The following is a 23,013-nucleotide window of genomic DNA, read 5'->3' as shown; positions in this document are numbered from 1 at the left end:
CACAAAAGGGGATCACATGACCCCGGCAGGTTACTGCAGCTGTCATAAATATGAACACAGAAAAATGGTCATAAGTCGCTTTTTCCAGTGCCATTGTATCTTTGAATGGTCACTAAATAAACAGTTGTAAATTGAGGACTACTTGTACTGACAGACATAGGATAGCTCTCAGTACTGGTTGTACTGGGGTCCTCAAACTGTGGATTTTAGGAAGCTAAACAGTTACTGGCATTGATTGTACGGGTGTGTGTGTGTGTTAACCATGACACTCAGGACCTTGGACAGTTCCAAATATTGGCTATATTGCATTGGGAGTTCTCCACTCTTAGTCATGGTGCAAATTACCTCTTTTACTAAGTGATTTTTTTTTTGTTATCCCCATAAAACTATTATTAGTTTTATTTCTGCCTCATGCTAAGTCATCATGATATTGTAAGCTCTAAGACATACCTGAATAGTCACAAGCAAGATTGAAATGGTGCATCAGGGGCGAGAGGTACTTCACTGAGGTTTTCAGAATAAACTGTTGTGAATTATAACTCACAGGCTAATAAGTACTGATTTCAAGGACATTGGTGGGAATAGGGTGCATTCTAATCATTGCACACCCAACTAACAAGGCCTCAAAGAAATTAGAATCATTGAGGAGTTGCAATAAATTCTCCCCTGCCTTTTCCAAAACCAATATCTTGGAAATTCACCAATTCAGCACTGTCTCATACACTTATTTTATCAGACCTGCTCGAAACATTCCAATGTATAGAGTTGGCGACTACAGTGGTACCTCGGTACTCAACTGCTTTGCAATTCATCAAATTTGTTACTCAACACATTTTGACACAAAAAGCTTGTCCCTGTACTCATCGTTTGTTTGGTACTCAATGCACAAACTGGAACTTCTCAGCGTCGGCTGCCTTGTAACTCACTACATTATTCCTTAGGGAGTAAATTTGTTTGGTACTCACCATTTTTGGTACTCATCAGAACCAATTAACAATGAGTAGCAAGGTAGCACTGTATTCATATATGGAGAATATTATAGTCTACCCACATTTATTAGTAATGCTGCACTTTCTCTCAATACCTAACGCTTGTATTGGTTACCATTGCAAACACCACTAAAATATATTGTCCTAAGTCCTTGCATCCCATTTCAGCATATAGTCAAATAGAATTGATTTTCACATATACGTATTTTGTGCTTTCTACCTACTAACTGTGGTGTTTATATCTTATAGAACCCCTGATCAGTTATCACTGTGAGGTGCTACATAATTAAAGATCAAGAGGTCTTTGTCAGGAACACCCATATAGCTTAGAATTTATGTCCTATTTTAATGTCCTTGGAAGTTGTTGAGGAACTGGGAATGTGCTCTGCAACACGTAAGAGGCACTTATCTCTTTTCTGTTGCAATTGTGAAAAGGGGAAGAAAGCAGCTTGCAAGCTTGCTAGAATAACAATAAAGCAGTAGCAGCAGAGCCTGTGATCAAGGAGTCTCTGTGTCATTTTTGTCACCTCTCACATCTGAGAAATACACACATCTCTCTCTCTGTGTTATTTCTAAGTATTTAATGGTGGTGGTTATTCCAGTATAATGTGCACTTTTTCTGTAATTCTTTGATGAAACCACCTATATGGATTTTGTGTAGTCCTGCAAGGCAGAGAGATGGCATGGCATAGATGCAACACACTCAATGTAACCTGCTAGTTTTGCTAAATAAAATGATCATTTAGAATGTCTCCAGCCATTTGAAACTAGCATTTTACTTCCAACAATGGGAATTTCAAAACATGCTGCCAGTCTCACAGACACAGCTATTAATTTAAAGAAAGATGCAAATTTTTACCCTGTCAAAATCCAGCCAGGTGCTGCACAATTCCACAAAATTATTTCCTAAAACCTGCAATTCTCTTAGCATCAGTAAAATCGCTCTGATCATCCTGTTCAACCCTTCAAGATCAGATTTTTTAAGTATACTTTAATCATTATATAATTGATGACAGCAGTTGATTAACAAAACTGCTCTGTTAACAAAAAATGGAAGTCACGGCTAATTACTGACATAATCAGAGTATTACTTGAATTCTATAATTTTGACACAAGCTATGTTGATGAGCAATTGAATGACGTGGCCCAAAGCCAATAGTTCCATTCAATAATTTTTGAACAATTCTTTTGAGTAGTTATTTAATTTCAGACACATGTTAGACCATGTAGCTGATATTTTCTACCATAGAAGAATGTTCTCTATGATGCAATGTTATTCAGTGAGGTTGAGACTAATGTTACAGGATATCAGAGCCCAGGTAGGGTTCCTCTTGGTGCTAAAGTCAAAAAGAGAAAGAAAAGCTAAAAGTAATCTATGATGGTTGAGCAGTGCTTGTATGAATGAAGTCAACCAACCTAGGAAAGCAGCTTCCAAAATCAAAATCAAACTTGTGAACTGTCGCCAAGTCAACTGAAGAGACATGTCTCAAATCAGTGGTGGGTTCCACCCGGTTCCACCGAGCCGGTAGCGGTGATGATATGACATCACCGAACCAGTTCTGCCCCCCGCCCCCCCCCACCCGCATTATTTTTACCTTTTATTTGGCCCCACCCCCAATCTATTGCTGCCTCCTGAGTCCCAGCTGATGGCTAGAGGGAAAAAACTGTTTAAACTCTTGCCGCGGGGCTTCAAAGGGCTGCCCTACAGCTGATCAGTGTTAAAAGAAAATACATGAGTAGATCGGTGCCTGCAAAAATAAATGGGTAGACCAGTGCCTACAAAAATACATGAGTAGATCAGTGCCTGCAAAAATAAATGTTAGGCCAGTGCCTGCAAAAATACATGAGTAAATCAGTGCCTGCAAAAATAAATGGTTAGACCAGTGCCTGCAAAAATAAATGGGTAGATCGGTACAGCTCTGCAAGCAGTTAAAAGCCTAGTAGACCAGTACCTCTGCTAAATCCTAAATAATTGTCACATGACCATCAAGCCATGCCCACAAAATAAGCCACACCCACAGAACCAGTAGTAAAAAATTTTAGAACCCACCCCTGTCTCAAATAGATTGGCTCAGATAATGAGTCTCAGTTTGGAGCATGTGGTGCAAACAAGGGATAGATAAAAAAGAGGAGAATTCAAGGAAATGTATGGATGGAAATACGAAGGAAATTACTGTCATGTTCTTTGAAAAATAACCCTCTGGATTTGCCACTAGACACGCGAAATATCACTTTTCCATTTTTATCTCTTACAGGAGACAAATTCCTTATGTGATTAACCACACGGCCAAATAAAGCCTATTCTATTCTATTCCATTCCATTCCATATGAGATCCAACTGGATGTATCTAAATAACTAATTGGTTGCTACTTCAGCCTATAAACTGGAAGAAACATTGAGACTGTAATTGTGATTTTTCTCTTTATCATTTAGAGGCTGCCTAAATGATGAGAAAAACATCCTGGCACATTTTCATCTCCCATGAAATGGGAATACAACAAAGTTTGAGTCAGTTATGCGGAATCTACCTTCCACCCATGTCTGAATCAAAACACAGTTTCAGGGCCTAGAGAATAAATAAATCAAAACACACACACACACACACAAACATACACAAAGAGACCACTCTGAGTACAAAGGAATCTGTGGTAAATGAGGCTGACCTTTCCTCTCTGTTCTGGTTTTGTCTCTCTGCAATTATTGAAAGACCATCCTTCCTTGAAGACTATCATCAAACATTTTGTTCTAGGAGCTCTCTTGGCTGTAATTTGGCCAAAAACTACATAGGAAAAGATTTTTATAATAGTAGCTATTTTCTTCCTGAATCTGCTTCTTGAAGATTTCCCCAATTATGTCCAGCACAAATATTTCAGTGCCAGGAAAAATCTTATTATCTCAGGCCTTTTGATCTTCTCATACAAGTAGTCCTGGAGTTACAACCACAATTGTAGCCCAACATTTCTGTTATTAAATGAAACAATTGTTAAATAAATTTTGCCCAATTTTGAGATTTGTTAAATGAATCACTGCAGTTATTAAGTTAGTAAGACGGTTGTTAAGTGAATCTGGCTTCCTTATTGATTTTGGTTGTCAGAAGGTGGCAAATGACCCACAGATACTGCAATCGTCATAAACATGAGTCAGTTGCCAAGCGTCTGAATTTTGGTCACGTGACCATGGGGAGGCTGCAATGGTCATAAGTGTGAAAAACAGTCATAAGTCACTTTCAGTACCATTGTAACTTTGAATGGTCACTAAACGAACTGTTGTAAATTGTGCACTACCTATAGCTGTGTTTTTTTAAAGAGGTTTAATTCTCGGGTCTTCTTAAATAATGTCTGTTTTAATGTGGTTATTCTCAAATGTTATTCTATTTCTAATCTGTGGTTTTATTTGAATGTGTTTTTCTTTCATTTATATGGATTGATCTGTGTTTTTATTTTATAATACCACTAGATCTACCAGCTACAGCCAGCCAGTAAATCTTAGAAAGAAATCACAGCATGCCACTTTACATGTCCATGGAGAAGTAAGTCAAATTTTATCTTGTGGAATTTACTCGTAGCTATATAGGTATTGTATTGGACTCATAAATATTACTCTCTACTGTGAGGAAAGTTTTCATCCATCTCTACTTCAGATGAAATGGAGAAGTTCTGCTAGTTTATATCTTTTGATTCACCTTTTAGAATGTGATCATTACATGTTGTCCAGTGGTGGGTTTCAAAATTTTTTACTACCGGTTCTGTAGGCATGGCTTGCTTGGTGGACATGACTTGGTGGGCATGTGACTTAGTGGGTGTGGCCAACTTGACATCACTCACAGCCACGGCCACTCAGTCACATGACCACCCCACCTAGCCACACCCAAAAAGGGGTGGGAAATTTTCTTGTATTTCTACCAATCTACTTATTTTCTGCCAGGCCTGGCCTAATCTATCAAAGGCCTCCTCCTGCATGCCGCCCCACCCTCCCTTCAGCAGTCACATGCGTCGCCCCATTTTCCCTCCTTCAGCGGCTCTGGCCCTAGTCCCTCTTCCTCCCCCACCATCACCTCTTTCTTCAGGCTGCTTACCTTTCTCCCGTGGCGGCCTCCAGCCAGCCACTGCTGCTGGGAAGTGGCTCTCAAAGAGGTGGCAGCTGGGAGGCTTCTCGCAGTTGCATCAAAAAAGAAAAAGCTTCTTAGCTGGCCGCAGGCCACCGAAAACTACCAGAGGTTGCCGTAAAAGCCACTGCCGTCACCTCCCTGTTCTTCATAACAATCGCGCATGTGCATCCCATTGCCTGCTGCATCACACTCGGACTGACACAGAAGCAATGTGATGCGATGGCAGTGGCTTTTTCAGCAACCTCCAAGTAGCTTTTGGTGGCCTGCAGCCAGCTGAGAGGCTTTTTCTTTTTCAATGCGACTGCGAGAAGCCTCCCAGCTGCCGCCTCTTTGAGAGCCACTTCCCGGCAGTCAGATGGGCAGGCAGGGCAAGCGAGTGGCGAATGGGCTACTAGTTCAGGTTCAGCCAGCAGTCATTAATGGTTTGGCGACCCAGGCCAAATTACCACTACCAGTTTGCCCGAACCAGTGCGAACCGATAGAAACCCACCACTGATGTTGTCCATACCTGGATAAGCCTCTCAAAAGAATGAAGAACAACAGAGTTGGGAGGGACCTTGGAAGTCTTCTAGTCCAACCCCCTGCTTAAACAAAAGACCCTATAGCATTTCAGATAAATGGTGTCCAATCCTTTCTTAAAAACCTCCAGGGATGGAGCACCCCAACTTCTGAAGGAGAGCTGTTCCACTGTGAACTGTTCTCACTGCCAGGAAATTTCTCCTTAGTTCTAGATTGCTTCTCTCCTTGATTAGTCTTGTTCTATAGTCTTGTTCTAGATCTAACTCAGTAGTGGTAACCTCCAAGTGTGTGGACTTCAGACACACACACACACATATACACCAGAATTCCTAGCAATGTTTGTGTTGGTTGGAGAACTCTGGAAACTGGGAAAGATTAAGTTAGATGGAAACTAATCAAGGACAGAAGCAACCTAGAACTAAGGAGAAATTACTTCACAATGAGGACAATCAATCAGTGGAGCAGCTTGCCTCCAGAAATTCTGGGTACTCCATCACTGGAAGTTTTAAGAAGACAACCATTTGTATGAAATGGTATATAGGGTTTCCTGCCTGAGCAAGGGGTTGGACTAGAAGACCTTCAAGGTCCCTTCCAACTCTGTTATTCTGTTCAAGTTCAGAGTCTAAATCTTTTGGCTCAAAAGAGAATTGAATTTTGCAATCTCAGCCTCCATGGTCGGCAGAAAAGATGAAGCCTCTGGATTTTCTAGAAGCTTGATATTTGGCTTTTAGCTAGATTATAAAGCAGAACATTCCATTTATTTTCCTTTTCAGCCATTGACCGAAAGGACTCCATTCTGGGAAGCTCTGATCTACAGAGCTGTCTCATGTCTCTATCTGTTTTTTCTCAAAAGTTTCTAGGAACTGTTTGTCTGTGATTGTAAAATGAAATGCTCTTCTTTATTCGCAGGAGGGAAAAAAGGAAGTTTGCATTAATACCGCATTAAATATCCATTATAATGTGCCATGCCGAACTTCTAGCAACTTAAACATAATGTGGGCTATTTAATAACTTTCATGTTCTGCCACATTGCTCAGGTCTGTCATGCAGCACAGATCACGTAACAAGGTTATTTGTTGGAGATGTGAATTGTTCCTTTTTAAGTGCACCCTTTAAAAAGGAATAAAAAATTTCCCAGTGAAGTGAAAACACCATATCGTTAAGCCCAAAGGGATGAGCCGAGATTAAGTAAGGACACTGAAAAGGAAAAAGTATCCAATCTAGAACAACCTCAATTTCCAAGCCCTTTTAAGCAGAAAATGTCTGAGGGGTCCCTTGATGTTCTCTGAGCTCGGTGGTTTTCTTGCAGATGTTTCATTACCCAACTAGGTAACATCATCAGTGCTAAAAAGGAGTGGGGTTTGCTCTCAGTTTGTATTTCAAGGCAGTGGCACCAGCGCCAGGGACCAGTTCCATAGAGGGAGGTTTTTCCACAGACCGAGGAAGTGTGATTTCATGCTCTGCCTGGATCCTGCTCATACACTCCCTTGCAAAGCCCGGTTCCGGGTGAGCCACAGACTTCTGCCAGTCCATGGCCTGGGTTGGGAATCCCTGTTCTAGGGTTTTGCCCTGCCAGTGGATGGAAACCAAAAAGCCAAAAAAGAAAACAAAAAAGGGAACAAAAGGACCAAAACACCTCCCCATCAGCGATTCAACAGCAAGATGAGCAGAGATTATCTCCAAGATTAACATTAGACCAACAATCGAGAAGTAAACAATGCCCCAATCAAGAAACAAGCTAACAATAAACAACAGTAAACAACAGTAAACCAACCAAGCAAACTCCAAGATCACTCCCAGCAACACTGACAGGGCAAGCCACTAGAATAACAAAGGCAGGGAAGGAAGGAAGGAAGGAAGGAAGGAAGGAAGGAAGGAAGGAAGGAAGGAAGGAAGGAAGGAAGGAAGGAAGGAAGGAAGGAAGGAAGGAAGGAAGGAGTCAGTCAGTTGGTCGGTTAATAAGCCAATAAATCAGTAAATATCATTTCCCTCCTTTGTACCCATTGAATTCATGGGCAACTGCTAAGTAGAAGAATATGCAAACTGTACACAACTTTGCAAACAGCAAAGGATTGATCTATGGACAAGAGGGAAACAAAAATAGCCCATCTTACTCTGTTGAAATCTCCTTGTCCCCTTTGGGCTAATGTCTCCTTCTTCCCATCGCCTGACCTGCTCTTCCCTCATCTTGTAAAAAAGGATGTGTTTCTGTTCTTCGTTCAGCTCTGCCAAAAGCTCAGGCTCGATGTACAGGTCTCGCAAAATTTGCTGCAGCATGGCCAGGCTGAGCTACCAGACAGGTAGAGCCTTCAAAAAGCAAGGAGAAGGGAAGAAATGAGGCTCAGCTCAAAGCCACTCAAGTTCCATCCAAGCCTCCCGGATGAAAATCCGAAACTTTTTTCAGAACCAATGAGGGAAAAACAAAATAGAAGGGGGGATACTTCTGGTAAGCATTGTGGGGTTCCTCCCCATCCACTGGCATTCCTTTAGGGATCCCAAAAATAACTCTTGAGGGCTTCACCCATCAACAGATATGCCCCCACAAGAAGGATGGAGCCAATGCTTATTGTATGTGCCCAAAAGGCAGGCAAGAAGCATGAGATGTTTGCTCTTGTTAGTTGCCGAAGGAGAGTTCAGAATGTTTTTAAAATCAGAATATGGCACATGGTTTCTGCTCGGTGTGTAGTACAATACCAGGCATTGCTCTGAGTATACATCCCTCTGCTGCTTTTTTTCTTTGTTTTCAATCGGTGATGTCATGGGTAAAAGTAACAACTACACCAGTGATATCCCTGTCACCTCAGGGAACTGATCTCCTTTGGAAGAGATAAATGCCTGAATCCCTTCATCGCTGTAACCTATGCTACCACCTGCTCGCTCCAGGATCATGTTTAGTTACTGTCAACAATACACACACAAACAAGAACACAAGCATGGTGATTCAGCATCCCCTAATTAAAAAGGATTCCTCGTCTTGCAGCAAAGGATGGAGAGAAAGATGGAGGGAGACCACCTTTCCAAATTCATAGGGCAGGTAATTAATATTAATTTAGCCTTTGGCATCTCAGGGTGCGCTAAGTCTTTTTACCTATCAGTGTATTTTCCATTGCAGGGAAAGAAAAGGAAACAAGATTGCTTTTTAAGCCAACTGTGACCTTTGGCTGCTTACTGGCTTTTTCTCATTCTTAATGAAATAATATTGATGGCCCTTTAGGATCTCTGTTAAAATAATTCAGATGCCACTGTTTATTGCTTGCAACGATTCCAAGGTATCAAGCAGGATAATGCACAAGTTCAGCTTCCCAAAACCACAGGCAGCTGATACCTTTATGAAGTCCCATCAGAATGGCATCAAATCAAAAAGAAATTCTCAGGGGGAAATGGGACCTACATAGTCCAAATTTTCCCCCTGTTTCATAGTCCACATTTGGATCCCATTTGAAGATGGCAATTGCAAATGGAATAAGCACTCTAAATAGAAGTGCTCTAAAGTTACATATAGGATTCTGAGATAAGGAAGGAACACATTTCCCTAATTAACAAAACCAGATATTTTAGAATAGAATAGAATAACAGAGTTGGAAAGGACCTTGGAGGTCATCTAGTCAAACCCCCCGCTTAGGCAGGAAACCCTATACCAGTGGTTCTCAACCTTCCTAATGCCGCGACCCTTTAATACAGTTCTTCATGTTGTGGTGACCCCCAACCATAAAATTATTTTCATTGCTTTGTGTGTATATGTCAGCAATGGTGAACCTTTTGGGCGTTGTGTGCCAAAAGTCCAAGCGTGCGAGCGCTCATGCGCTCTCACGTGCCAGGACCCATAATGCAATGGGCGCCCCCATTTGCGCATGTGCGCATGACCCCCATGCTCCTAATGTGCATGCACCTCACACTGTGCATATGCACATGCAACCTGCACTGCGCATGTGCGCATCCTCCATGCATGCACCCCCACTTTTTCCAAGAGGGCCGGCGCACCTCTTACCAGAGGACAACCAGTTACCGGCCCGTTCCCTGGCGAGACAGCTGTTCCCAAGCCAGCAGCAGCGCTATTGGCTCTGCCACCTCGGCAGCGCCATACAATGGCCAGGGAAGCTCATCCCTCCACCTCAGGCCCCGCATGCAGCCTGCAACCGGGAGATGTGTTACCCAGTGCAGCACTCTTCCCTGAGGGCTGCCTGCTCACCCACCCGCTACCTGGACTGGTCTAAAAGCAGTGCATCACCTTGTCCTCCTCCCACCTGGCCACTGGCTCCTTGACGTGAGCAGAGGCTGCTGGTTGGAGGGAGGGGAACTTCAGTGCTGGGCTGCCACGACTGCGAGTGCCAAGGCATAGCTAGAATTGTAAGAAAAGGCTGCGCGGCTATGGTGGAAAGAACCAGAGCAACACCTGGCAGTTTGGATGAGAAGGGGCAAGTGAAGCGGCCGCTGCTTTCACTGGTAACTGAGCCCACCATGCCAATTTGCAGGCTCAGTTACTGTCGAGAGCAGCCACTGCTTGAGAATGACACACCACTTCCAGGCCAGTTTGAGCAGGGACCTGAGAGCCACGCGAGGATGGCTCACCCGAAAGAACTATGGCAGAGCCTTGCAGCTTTTATCTGCCAGCTGGACTCTGGGTAATGCCCCTCCTCCTCCTCCTCTCCCCTTCCCCTTCCAGCAGTGTACTGTTTTTCCAAACACCCCGGCCAGACTGGGCAGCAATTCCCAGGGAGGGCCCCGATTGAGGAGGCTCAGGCTTGCATAAACCGCTCCCGACCCTTTCAAAATAGCCACCCAGCGCTTCACTTGGGCGCCCAGGGCCAGCAAGCAGTTCTTCTTCCGAGAAAGGGGGGAGAGGCAGGTGCGCCAGCGGAGACAGGCTTTGGCTGCTTGTTCTGCTGTGACCCCAAACCCTTGCCTGGGCTCCTCCCTGCTGGGTGCTGGGCTTCCTGGGAAGCTCCCTGTGCCTTTGCTGCCTCCATTGGAGCCTGATTCCAGAAGTGGCCCAGGGAAGTGTGGAGGTCGGGACTCAGTTGGTGAAACAGGCGCTGCGCAGGGAGCGTAAGGCAAGGCGCTGCCACACAAAAACACTGTTGCCGCAATCTTAGCAAGCATTTTTGGCCGGTAGCGCTGCGATCCCCTCCCCAAATCTGCGCTGCCACCCAAAAATGCTTTCCTCCCTAGAAATGCACATTGCAGAGCTGCGCACCCTTCTCCTCCTTCTCCACAGACTCACTTTCTCTTTCTTCTTGGCTAGATCTGCCACCCAAAATATGTGTTTTCTGATGGCCTTAGGCGACCCCTGTGAAAGGGTGGTTCGACCCCCAAAGGGATCACAACCCCCAGGTTGAGAACCACTGGCTTAGACCTACCAGAGAAGAGCAACAAAGATGATAAGGGGTCTGTGGGTTAATTCATACAATGGAACTAAAGGAACTAGGTATGTTTAGTCTAATGAAGAGAAGGTTTAACATGATAGCTCCCTTCCAGTACTTGAGTGGCTGTCACAGGGAAGAGTTCTATTCTCCAATACACCAGAAGGTAAGACAAGAAAGCATGGATGGAAACTCATCACAGGGAGATCCAACCTTGAACTAAGGAGGAATTTCCCAACAGTGAGAATGACTAAGCCATGGAACAGCTTGCCCCCAGAAGTGTGGGTGCTCCCTGGTGATTTTCAGGAAAAGATTGGACAACCATTTGTCCAGGGTGGTATAAAATCTCCTGCCTTGGACAAGGGGTTAGGCTAGAAGACCTCCAAGGTCTATTCTGATTAATCTCCTACAATAGCTCAGACATTCTGATTATAAAATGAAGGAAGAGGTTCACTACAATCAGATCTGTGAGGTTCTGCTATTATAAACAATCAAAATAAAAATAAAAAGGCTGCTAGAACTGGATATCACAATTCACTGAGAGTAAGATGACTGCAAAACTGAACTGGACATTCTTGAGAGTGATTGTCAAATACCAAGCATTTTTTTGAAATTTTGGAATTTCAAAGTTATGCACAGCCCTACAGAACAGACCTGTTCAAAACCAAGATGGAGATATTTGTCAACAAGCTGAAGTGTCCCTAGAGTTAGCAATACTAAAAAGTGGGGGCACCCTCTCCCTAGAAGGAAACAAAAAATCACCAAATAAGAACTGATTATTCTCAGGATCTATCAAATTTTCATTGTCAGAAATGTGCATTCCATACAGGAATGTGGAATCTCATGGAAATCTTCTGGAAGCAATTCCCACTTTTTAATCTAACAACTGCCTAAAACCTTTGGGTCTCCATTCTGAGCAAAATGAGAATTATTGTTGAAGAGCACAGCAACTGAAGTCCATAAATTATCCGGTATATTTACCAAAGTCTATGAAGTGTATGCTGTGAACACAAGAATTCTCTCCCATCTCCTGAAGTGTAAATTCCAGACTGCTTGTTACTTGAAAGAGAAACTTTGTTGCTTGTTACTTAAAGTGGATTATTTTGAGAAAAATTTCAAGAGGCTTGACTTTGGACATATAATCTGTGTATTGGAGGATATTGAAGACCAGAAAGAAGAAACTAAATGGAATAATGAAAACTGATTTATTAAGCATAGCAACAAGAGAAAAAGGGTGTGGCAACAAAAGAAGAACATGATGATACCATATATGGAACAGTCAATTTAGAATTAACTTTATAGAATTTATAACTTTGAGGACATTGAAATGGAAAATAAATATACTCAGATAGATTGAAGAAAGAAAAAAAATGGAATATAAAATAACAGGATAACAAAATACCATAGTTTGAATTAAATGGATGTAATGGAGTTTGATCTTTGAATAATTTGGGGAGATATTTTCCTCCTTCTCTGGGCTCTCTCTCAATTCTATTTTATTTTATTTATTTATTTCTCTTTTTTTCCTTTTTTTTCTTTCCTTTGTCCCTTTCCCCCTCTCAATTTTTTCTAATTCTCTTTTCAATTTCTTTTGTTATATTTCTATTCTCCTTCCAATTTGTATTCTTGTTTTTTTCTTTTGTTTTTAGTTTAACTATTATTAATATTGTTACTATTCTCTCTCTTTTTTCACTATTATTTTTATTTAAGTTAATTTTATGAATATACAACAATTTGATTTGTAAAAAATGAGTATAAATGATTGAAAATTATGATTTTTGGATGTTTTAATACTTTTTTAAACTTGGAATTTTTAAGCTCTATTTATAGACTTAATAATTTAGAAGAAAATGTTCTCTAAGGTGCTGGATATTAAGAAGAATTAATCACAGATTTAATAATTATAGAAAATTGATATTAAAGTGATTTAAAATATTGATATTCACTGGAAATAAATATGGCACGGGAGAAAGCCTAGGAAAGAGTAGGAGCTAAGATATTTGTCAATATACTTTTTTATTCTTAATCAGTTAAAAGCATGGAGGAGAATGGATTTAAAAATGAATATGAGTAATATATTGTGAATTAATTTAAGGTTAAATAATTGAATAAGAGATGTAGAAATGGAGGAAAACATAAAGCTGGACAATAATTAAAATAAAATGTTATGAATTAGTCAAATAAATGAAGTTAGGAGTGGAGGGAAGCATGATTCTGGAGAACAGTGAAAGTAAAGCTGTGATCTAGTCTTACAAATAAGGTAGGAGTGGAGGAAAGCATCATACTGGAGAACAGTTAAGGCAAAACTGGGAACCAGTTAAAAATAAAAATAACGAGTTAGGAGTGGAGGAAAAAATAAATTCAGGAGGAAGTGGAGGAGACAATACTGGAGAATAGTTAAGCCAAACTGTGAACCAGTTAAATAAATAGAGTTAGAAGTGGAGGAAAACACTGTTGGGAAATAGCTATTTAAATTATGAATCAGTTAAATATTAGACTTTAAAATAAAGTATTTTGGGAGGGACAAATTCTAGATGGAAATGTTGATTGATTTAGAAACAATTAATAGAGGAGGAAAATATTCTTTGTTAAGATTATGGATATTAATTGTCATTTAAAAGAGGTACAAACTCAATGTAATGGGTCTTAGAAATGAGGAATATATATGAAATATTGATTGTTAAAATGACAAAGATTTGGAATGATGTCTATTTGGAAATAATTGTTTAGAATTTAGGGTGACATAGTAGAATGTTTAAAATCTAAATGTTTAGAATAAGATTTCTTTTTCTTTTCTTTTTTTCTTTTCTTTTCTTTTTTTTTTTTAAAGAGGTAATTGGATAAAATTTGGAACAAAATTGGTTGAGGGAATGTGAGTAATTGTATTTACTTTATACCAGATCAAATCCTTGCTCTAAAAAGATGTATTTTATGTTTCATGTTTTAAAAAAAAATTTAAAAAAAACTTTTCAAAAAAAAAAAAAAGAATTCTCTTCCATCTCCTCATTTCTTCACTGTATGTTATATTTTTCCATAGAATGTGGAAGAGCCATTTCTTACTATCGTTCATGGGCCAAAATTAAGCTACGTTCCATGTCAGAAGCAAATAAAATATTTGATTCACCTCAGTTTTTTTGAACCATTAGTTGATATATTGTTTTTAAAAAAACACCACATTTTAAGAAAAGGAGATTTGCTTGCCATAATTAAGGGGGGGGGGGGAATTGATGTCTCTTGGAAAGGTGGGCCAAGAGTTTATTTACACAAAAGCAAGCTTGGGATAATGCCAGAGAAATTGATTTATCTGCTCTCAGATAGCAAAATTTTGGATGTTGTCTCTAATGGGGTAGTAATTGGTCTCTACCTAACAATCCTGGAGATACTGGGTGATAAATTGTTGTATTTTTCCAAGCATTTTGATTTCTGAAATCTCACAATGTGCTGCTAGATTATGGCTAGTGGACATTACTGTTCCACTTCATTAGCCCTTAATGAAGAGAACTGTTGATATTGTTCCATGCTCCCCTAGAATTTAAATTTGACAAAAGAGGGAATAGTCTTATTTCAACTAAATAATTTTAACAACTTCCTGTTGGACCACTCGCCCATCAGCACTGTAAACCCAATTTTGTGCATGCTTTTTGGAAAAGAATAATGTTGTGTTTTAGGTAGATGCCAAATATGTTTCTTTAATGAGACTTATTCAGATGGATGTGATGATTTTACAAGAATATCCCAGCAAGTGGTCTACTTATCATTTACAACCAATATATCCCATGTATATTAGGACACCGGCTTTCTAATTCTTTATCAGTCTTCCAGGGTCAGACACAAAAGATCGGGTACACACATGAAGGTCTAATTAAATTGATTTATTGTCACTCATGCTTATGGACAGGAATCTTCTCAACTAAAGATTAGCAGCTGCTTAGAGTTAGATAAGATCAACAGAATTCAAAGGAGATTGGATTTAGTTTGCTTGTGACTACAAAGGGATTCTAGGCTGATTCCTCTTTTGACTCCACCCTCAGGTTCTGCCACTGCTTTCCTACATCTGACAAAAAGGTGGGTTCCTTTACTAAAAATGGGGACGCTTACACTGGAGGGTTTACCAGATGGTTTTCTGAAATCTTTCCAGTTAGAGAACCAATTCATACACTTCCCATGCATCTGAAAATGCATGATTCCCAGATTGAGCAAATGGGACTTTAAGAACTATTTCTGCAAATTAATGTACTGTATATCTGGGAATGTATAAGAGAGACAGGGATGAAGGGACAACTTGAAGGAGTGATTACATAGTAATCCTATGGCATTCTGGACCCCTTCATAATTGGATAGCTGGGTTCCTGTCAAACAGACAACAAGTGGTCAAAGTAGGGAGTGCCCTATCAAATCCTGCACCTGTTAATAGTGGTGTCCCCCAAGGCAGCGTTCTAGGACCAACACTCTTCATAAATGACCTTTGTGATCATATTATAAGCAACTGTGTTCTCTTCGCTGATGACGTAAAACTATTTAACACCACCGACAATGCTGCTACCCTTCAAAAAGATCTTGACTTTGTGTCGGAATGGTCAAACAATTGACAACTCCAAATCTCAACCAACAAATCTCTATCTTACACATTGGCAAAAAGAATCAGAACAAAAATAGAAGCTGAGTGGACACGACCTTGTAGACAACCCTCACTCAGTCAAGGAGTACTCATATTTAATGATCTAAGTGCCCACTGTAACAACATTGTCAAAAAGGCATTAAGAGTTGTAAACCTAATCTTACGTAGCTTCTTCTCCAGTAATATCACACTACTAACCAGAGCATACAAAACATTTGCTAGACCAATTTTTGAATACAGCTCATATGTCTGGAACCCGCACTGCATATCGGACATTAATACAATTGAGTGTGTCCAGAAATATTTCACAAGAAGAATCCTTGTCTCCTCTTCACGCAAGAAAATACCTTATGCCACCAGACTTGAAATTCTGGGCTTAGACAACTTAGAACTACGCTGCCTTCGGTATGACCTAAGTGTAGCTCATAAAATTATCTGCTACAATGTCCTGCCTGTCCATGACTACTTCAGCTTCAACCACAACAACACATGAGCACACAATAGATACAAACTTAAAGAGAACCACTCCAAACTCTATTGCAGAAAATAGGACTTCAGCAACAGAGTGGTCAATGCCTGGAATGCACTACCTGACTCTGTGGTTACTTCCCCAAACCCCCATTCCTAAGAGGTCTGTAAGGGAAATGCATAAGAGCACCAGCATGCCTTCCATCCCTGTCCTAATGTACCTTTTATTCGTATTCATTTTATGTATTCAATTCATGTTTACACTGATATATATTATCTAATACGTACTTGACAAATCAAATAAATAAATAAAATAAAATAAAAACATAGTCCACAGATTGAAACTAGCATGAGAAAGAAACACCGAAGACATTTGCTTTTTGTGAGATAGGGCCCAGTGTTCAAGCCTGTGAAGATCCTTCTGGATCTTGAGTCTATCATCTAAAGTGTTGGTTATTCCCCCCAGCCTGGGGTCACCTACAAATCTGATGAGTCCCCCTTCTATCCTCATATCTAAATCATTTATGAAGATATTGAAGAGAACTGAGCCTAAGATTTTGGAAGTTGTTATTGCTGCTGTTACTATTTCCGCTATCTGCCAGACTGTTCTGACCAGATTTGATTCCCATGGCTCTGGGCTAACTAAAGATATTCCAGGAACACATGCATTGTTCCAAGAAATATAACATTTTACAGTTGATGACTTGATATTCCTTCCATTCCTGTTACATCCAAACAGTTTTCAGAACTTTTGGTATGGCACGAGGCATCATCGTCATCATCTCTGTCTTCTGCTTCTAGAATCATTTCAGAAAAATACAGAGGGGATTTTATGGCAAAACAAATATTTCCTGCTCTGAACTATCCCACAAATCACTGTTCTCTCCTTAATATGGTTGGTTTGTCTCATGCAGTTCTTCCAAGAACATGCCTAAGCCTATAGTGACCTCTAATGGACAGACTGAACTACATTTTTTGGAAGGAAGGAAGGAAGGGAGGGAGGGAGGGGTAAAGGAAGAATTGGGAAAATATATAGAATATTAACTGAATTAGAAGAGCAGGCAAAAGGTTTAAAATTAATTTGGGAATCAGATTTAGGAGAAATAAATGATAATGACTGGAAAAATACTTGGAATAGACGAGTATATAAGAATATGTCAGTTAGAGTTAAGGAAAATGGATATAAAGTGACATGGAGGTGGTATCTAACACCACATAAATTAAATCAAATAGATGGTAAATATACAAATATTTGTTGGAGGTGCAAGAAAGAGGTTGGAACATATAAACATACATGGTGGGATTGTGATAGTGCACAAAAAATAGGGGACATGATGTTTAGAGAAATTAGAGCACTTTTGAATGTAAATTTAGATATGTCACTGAGGATTGCATTACTGATGCTGGTGGAAAAACAGAATGTAAATGAAACAAAAAAGGAATTGATTGTAAATTTGATAATGGCTAAATATTGGGGATGAAATTGGGATATTCAAAGAAATGAGTGGTATAATGAAATTCGGAGCATGGCAACAAATGATAACAACAGAAATAAAATTTAAAAAGGGGAGGATTAAAGCAAACAATTGTAATGAAATAAGGGAGGGTTTTATAAAAACAGTGTGGGTGGAAGGCAAAAGGAATAAACCTACTCAAGAATATATGTTGTTTTGGATGGGATAAGGGCACAATTGGAATATATTGTATATCTTTTAGTTGTTATAGAAGAAGAAATATAAGAAAAAATGGTCTCGGGGGGTGCACTGTAATATCTGTATTTTTTCCCTTTTTTGTATTTAGATCTTTATGTATTATATTTGTATTATTTGTATTTAAAATAAAAAAAATTAAAAAGGAAGGAGGGAGGGAGGAAAAAAGAAGGGAGGGAGGAGGGGAGGGGAAGGGAGGAGAGGGAGGAGGGTGGGGGAGGGAGGGAAGGAAGGAAGGGGAGGGAGAGGAGGGAGGGAGGGAGGGAGGGCTCAAGTGAAACATAACCCTTTCCTGAACTAAGACACTTTTGAGTGACTATTTTGTCATCATTTAGAAGTGTGATAAAGAGGAAGCGCAAGGGAAATAATGAGAAAATGGCTCACTAGCCAAGGTGTGGATGGAATAAGCATGGGCTGTTGTCAGTCCAACTAGAGAATCTGGCATGCCAAATATGTTCTGGAAAAACATTGTGGCTTATCCTACCTTTAGTGGAACCATTGTTCTCTAAAGATATAAAAGCTGAACATTGAAATTGAAATTTAACCCACCACCTGGCCTGAACTAGGTTGCTTAAAAATAACTGATATCATAAATTGATTATCAAACTCCGTCTTCCAACTTGTCGTCTACTGTACATACTTCTAATCCTTTCCCCCATACAATGAAAGTCAACTCAATGAGGAACTTCATGACTGGCATGGAGGGAATGTTTGATGAGGGGTCCTTGGTGCTCTCTGAGCTTGTTTGTTTTCTTGCAGACATTTCATTACCCTAACAAGGAAGGAGGGAGGGAGGGAGGGAGGGCTAGTAAGGAGTGCTGTTTGCTGTCAGTTTATATTCTGTGTGGGTGGAGGCAGTCATAGAGATTCTTTGGTGGACTGTTGGGCTGGAGAAGAGGGGTTCAATTTATTTTCCAAAGCACCTGAAGGCCAAACAAGGAATAATGGATGGAAACTGATCAAGGAGAGATTCAACCTAGAAATAAGGAGAAATTTTCAGATAGTGAGAACAATCAACCAATGGAACAGCTTGCCTTCAGAAGTTGTGGGAGCTTCATCACTGGAAGCTTTCAAGAAGAGATAGGAGTGTCATTTGTCAGAAATGGTATAGGGCAGTGATGGCTAACCTTTTCGGCACTGAGTGCCAAAAGCACGTGTGTGTGCTTTCGTGCACGCATGCACACACCCATAATGCAATGCGTGCATGACCCCCCCCACACCCCATCCCCCATGCATGCACATGCAACCCCCCGTGTGCACCCCACTCTCTACCTCCCATGCATGTGTGCAACCCCTTGTGCGCCCTGCCCCCGTGCATGCATGCACGACCCCCCCCCCGTGTGTGCCTCCCTGAGCATGCATCACATCTCCCACATGTGCCTCGCCCCCCATGCATGCACGGCAGAGACCCAAAAACCAGCTGGCTGGCGGGAGACGCACACATATGCACAGCAGAGCTGAGCTGTGGTGACAGCTTGCGTGCCTGAAGAGAGGGCTCTGTGTGCCACTTGTGACATGTGTGCCATAAGTTCACCATCACGGGTATAGGGTCTCCTGTTTGAGCAGGCAATTGGACTAGTTCCCTTCCAACTCTGTTATTCCATTCTGTTCTAAATGTATAAACAATTTAACTGGTTTTCCTGCACTTCACAGAGAATTGGACTAGACTTAGAATACTGTATCCAGTTCTGGTTGCCATGATATAAAAAAATGTTGAGACTCTAGAAAGAGTGCAGAGAAGAGCAACCAAGATGATGAGGGGACTGGAGGCTAAAACATACGATGAACAGTTGCAGGAACTGGGCATGACTAGTCTAGTGAAGAGAAGGAGCAGGGGAGACATGATAGCAGTGTTTCAATATTTGAGGAGCTGCCAAAAAGAAGTGGAGGTCAACCTATTCTCTAAAGCATGCAAAATGCAAGAAGCATAAAATCAAGTGCCACTCATTTAACAACTGCCTTGCTTAGCAATGGAAACTTTTGTCCCAATTATGGTCATAAGTAAAGGACTGCCTATATAGATGTCTGAATGCCAGGTTTCATCACTGAAAATAAGAAGTACATCAGTATCCTGCTTTTTCAGGATTAGCCCTTTTTATGTTATTAAATCTGTAGACAATTGCTATACTTAAGCAGAAATTATTAATGTTCTCTATAGTGCTGCCAGGGTAATAGTATTATTATCATCACAAGGGCATCCCACGTAAACTCTGTAGTTTTGGGAAGAACCATGTAATTCCAAAAAATACAGTGCAAAAGACCAAAAAAAATCCAAGTCTTGGATTCTCTGATGAATAAAAAATGAAAAGGAAAAATAAACCCCAAGCACTAGTCAACACATCCTTTCCTATTGCAAAAGACACTCCTCCTGCATGTATGGTGCATCCTTGTTTTCCTTGTGCTGTAGGAAAGTCTTAGTTGAATCTCTGACTCTTTGCTCAGGCCAAGAAAGATTCTACTCTGAAGGGCTGAAGAACAACAGAAAATTGATGTTAGCAACCCTGAGACAGATGGACCATCAGTCTGATTCAGGATAAAGCAATTTCTCGTGTTTCCATTCTACATCATTCTTCCTGAACCAATCAGGTGCGATGACAAAATTACCATACAGGTGGGATCACCTGGCATGATATATAGATAGTACCAAGCAAGAAAACAAGCCTTAATGGGCTCCACCAAACATACAGTCTCTTAGAGATTCTCATTTGATCAGAATATACCCACAATTGATTTATTGCTGGAGGTTTTTAAGAAGAGACTGGACTGCCACTTGTCTGGAATGGTTTAGGGACTCTTTCTTGAGCAGGGGGTTGGGCTGGAAGACCTCCAAGATCCCTTCCAACTCTGTTATTCATAAATTAATAATTCCTCTTTGGTAGAGGAAGGAAGGGAGTATTGGAAAGCCAAGTGAACAAATTCCTGAGCAAAACATCCCATCCCAACTAAATCCAGCCCAGCCCAGCCCAACATATCACCAGCCCAACCCATCCTAACCCAATAGCACAGGAAGAGTTTGCTGGAGCCTGTGTTCCCCCAGGTCCACTGAGAGCTTGTGAGAAAATTTAAAAAGGAAACTAATCTACACACAGACATGGTCAGACACCAAGACCGTATGTTAAATTGCAGTTCAAAGATTTAAGTGTATACACAAAAATCTAGTCAATTAAAGTTCAGCACTAAACCGGTGCCAGGTAAGTGTCAACAGAATTCAAGAAGGTTTGGACTTGGAGCACTTGTGGGAACATAATGACTCTCAGCTAATGACACGCTTAACCCAGCTCTGCCTGCTCTTCTCCTACTGACACACAGACACACACACACAAGTTGTTATGTTGAGTTATGGAGAAATTAACTAAATAGGCATTAGGATTCAATTCTATTTTTCACACATTCGGATCAAGTTACCTGGGTTTTTTTTCACAAGTTTATTTTTATTTTGAGACCAAATTGCCACCTAGTATTGGGGTACCCATTGTTCTTTTCTTCATTCTTTCTCTTGCAAACTTTTTCTTAAAACCTAACACTCATTCATGATCAATTTGATGTTGGGTAGATTTTAATGAACTTTAAATGGCAAAATTTAGGCTTAAATTGAAGAAAGTAAGGGAAAGCACTTCCCCTTACATTCATTCAGGTATGAATGAAATCATATCCCTGATGAATATACAGTAGAGCTGACAAATAGATTTAAGGAGTTAGATCTGATAGACAGAGTGCCCAATGGTGGGATTCAACTTATTTAACAACCGGTTGTCTGCCCTAATGATTTCTTCCAAAAACCAGTTCATCAAACTGCTCAGAAATTTAACAATCGGTTCTCCCGAAGTGGTGCGAACTGGCTGAATTCAGGCACTGAGAGTGCCTGAAGAACCACTAAAGAGGTCCACAACAATGTACAAGAGGTAGCAACTAAAACCATCCCGAAGAAAAAGAAATGCAAGAAAGCAAAATGGCTGTCTGAGGAAGCTTTGCAAATAGCTGAGGAAAGAAGGAAGAGAAAGGCAAGGGAGAAAGAGAACGATACACCCAATTGAATGCAAAATTCCAGAGAATAGCTAGAAGAGATAAGAATGCCTTCTTAAATGAACAGTACAAAGAAATAGAAGAAAACCATAGAATTGGGAGGACCAGAGATCTCTTCAAGAAAATTGGAGATATGAAGGGAACTTTTCATGCAAAGATGGGCATGATAAAGGACCAAAATGACAGGGACCTAACAGAGATAGAAGATATTAAGAAGAGGTGGCAAAATTACACAGAAGAACTATTCAAGAATGAGTTTAACATCCCTGATAACCACGATGGAGTGAAGAGAAGCAGTGGTAACACCGGTTGGAACCCACCACTGAACTAAAGAGCATCTTGATGGGGATGAAGAAGGAGAGTGCAAAAGTTGGCTTGAAACTCAACATTAAGAAAACTAAGATCATGGCATCTGGCCCTATCAATTCCTGGCAAATAGATCGGGAAGAAATGGATGTCAGCATTCCAGAAAACCCCCCAACTCCAAGTAAAACTCTGAAGCAGGCAGTTTTCAAAGTTCTATTTACTAGAATAGGTAAACTGGCACATCTGGGAAAACCTGAATCTGAGAGGTCCAGGTTTTCCCTCAGTAAATCAAAACCCCCAAAACCACCCCCTCACTCCTCAGACGATCACATGCTCCAATCACCATCCATCCGATCTCGAGACAGCACTCCGACCACTCCTTCTCCAGATGCAGGATCAGCCTGACCTTGATCGACAGGAAAAATGCTATTATGTCTACAGATAACCCTCTATTAAATCCCCCCTCCTATTTTCCCACACAGGAGAAGGTGGCAGCATGGAAGCTTCCAGCCTAATATGGTTTCTAAAGCTGACAGGCATCCCATGCCCCCCCCTGCAGAAAAAAAACACACTGTTATGTAAATAGGTTTGTTTGGCGGGAAGTTTGAATTAACTGACCCTCAGCTGATTGGCTGACCACCACAGCTGCAAGGTATATAAAGGGAGCAGTTTCCCTAGGTCAGTCGCTGGGTTCTCACCCTAATAAACAGAGCTGTTGTCACTCACTGCCTGGCTTGCTGCGTCCTCATTCACCCAACTTAACATTGGCGACGAAGGTGAGATTTTGAGGCCAGAAGCCAAGGAAAGAGCTGAAGCCACAACCAAAAAGAGCTGAAATCACGTTCCGAGAGAGAAGCGGAACAACCAACCACAGAATCCAGCCAGCGAGCGAGCGGAGCACAGGAGAATCAC

General features: G+C 40.9%; 1 protein-coding gene across 1 annotated transcript in view; it reads right to left on the bottom strand.

The window, feature by feature from the left end:
• SH2D4B (SH2 domain containing 4B) overlaps window positions 1–7,894 on the bottom strand; it is a 204,168-nt gene extending 196,274 nt beyond the window's left edge. Inside the window, exon 1 of the mRNA XM_070945383.1 lies at window positions 7,762–7,894. Coding sequence (XP_070801484.1) covers window positions 7,762–7,894 — 133 coding nt within the window. The remainder of the gene's footprint in view (window positions 1–7,761) is intronic.
• Between the last annotated feature and the right edge of the window lie 15,119 nt (window positions 7,895–23,013).

The sequence above is a fragment of the Pituophis catenifer genome, unplaced genomic scaffold (assembly GCF_029215685.1).
Source record: "Pituophis catenifer annectens isolate HBS135680 unplaced genomic scaffold, rPitCat1.0.hap2 SCAF_6, whole genome shotgun sequence".
Classification (NCBI taxonomy): Eukaryota; Metazoa; Chordata; class Lepidosauria; order Squamata; family Colubridae; genus Pituophis; species Pituophis catenifer.
The sequence above is the reverse complement of the archived record's forward strand: the minus strand, read 5'-3'. Positions and strand labels throughout refer to the sequence as shown.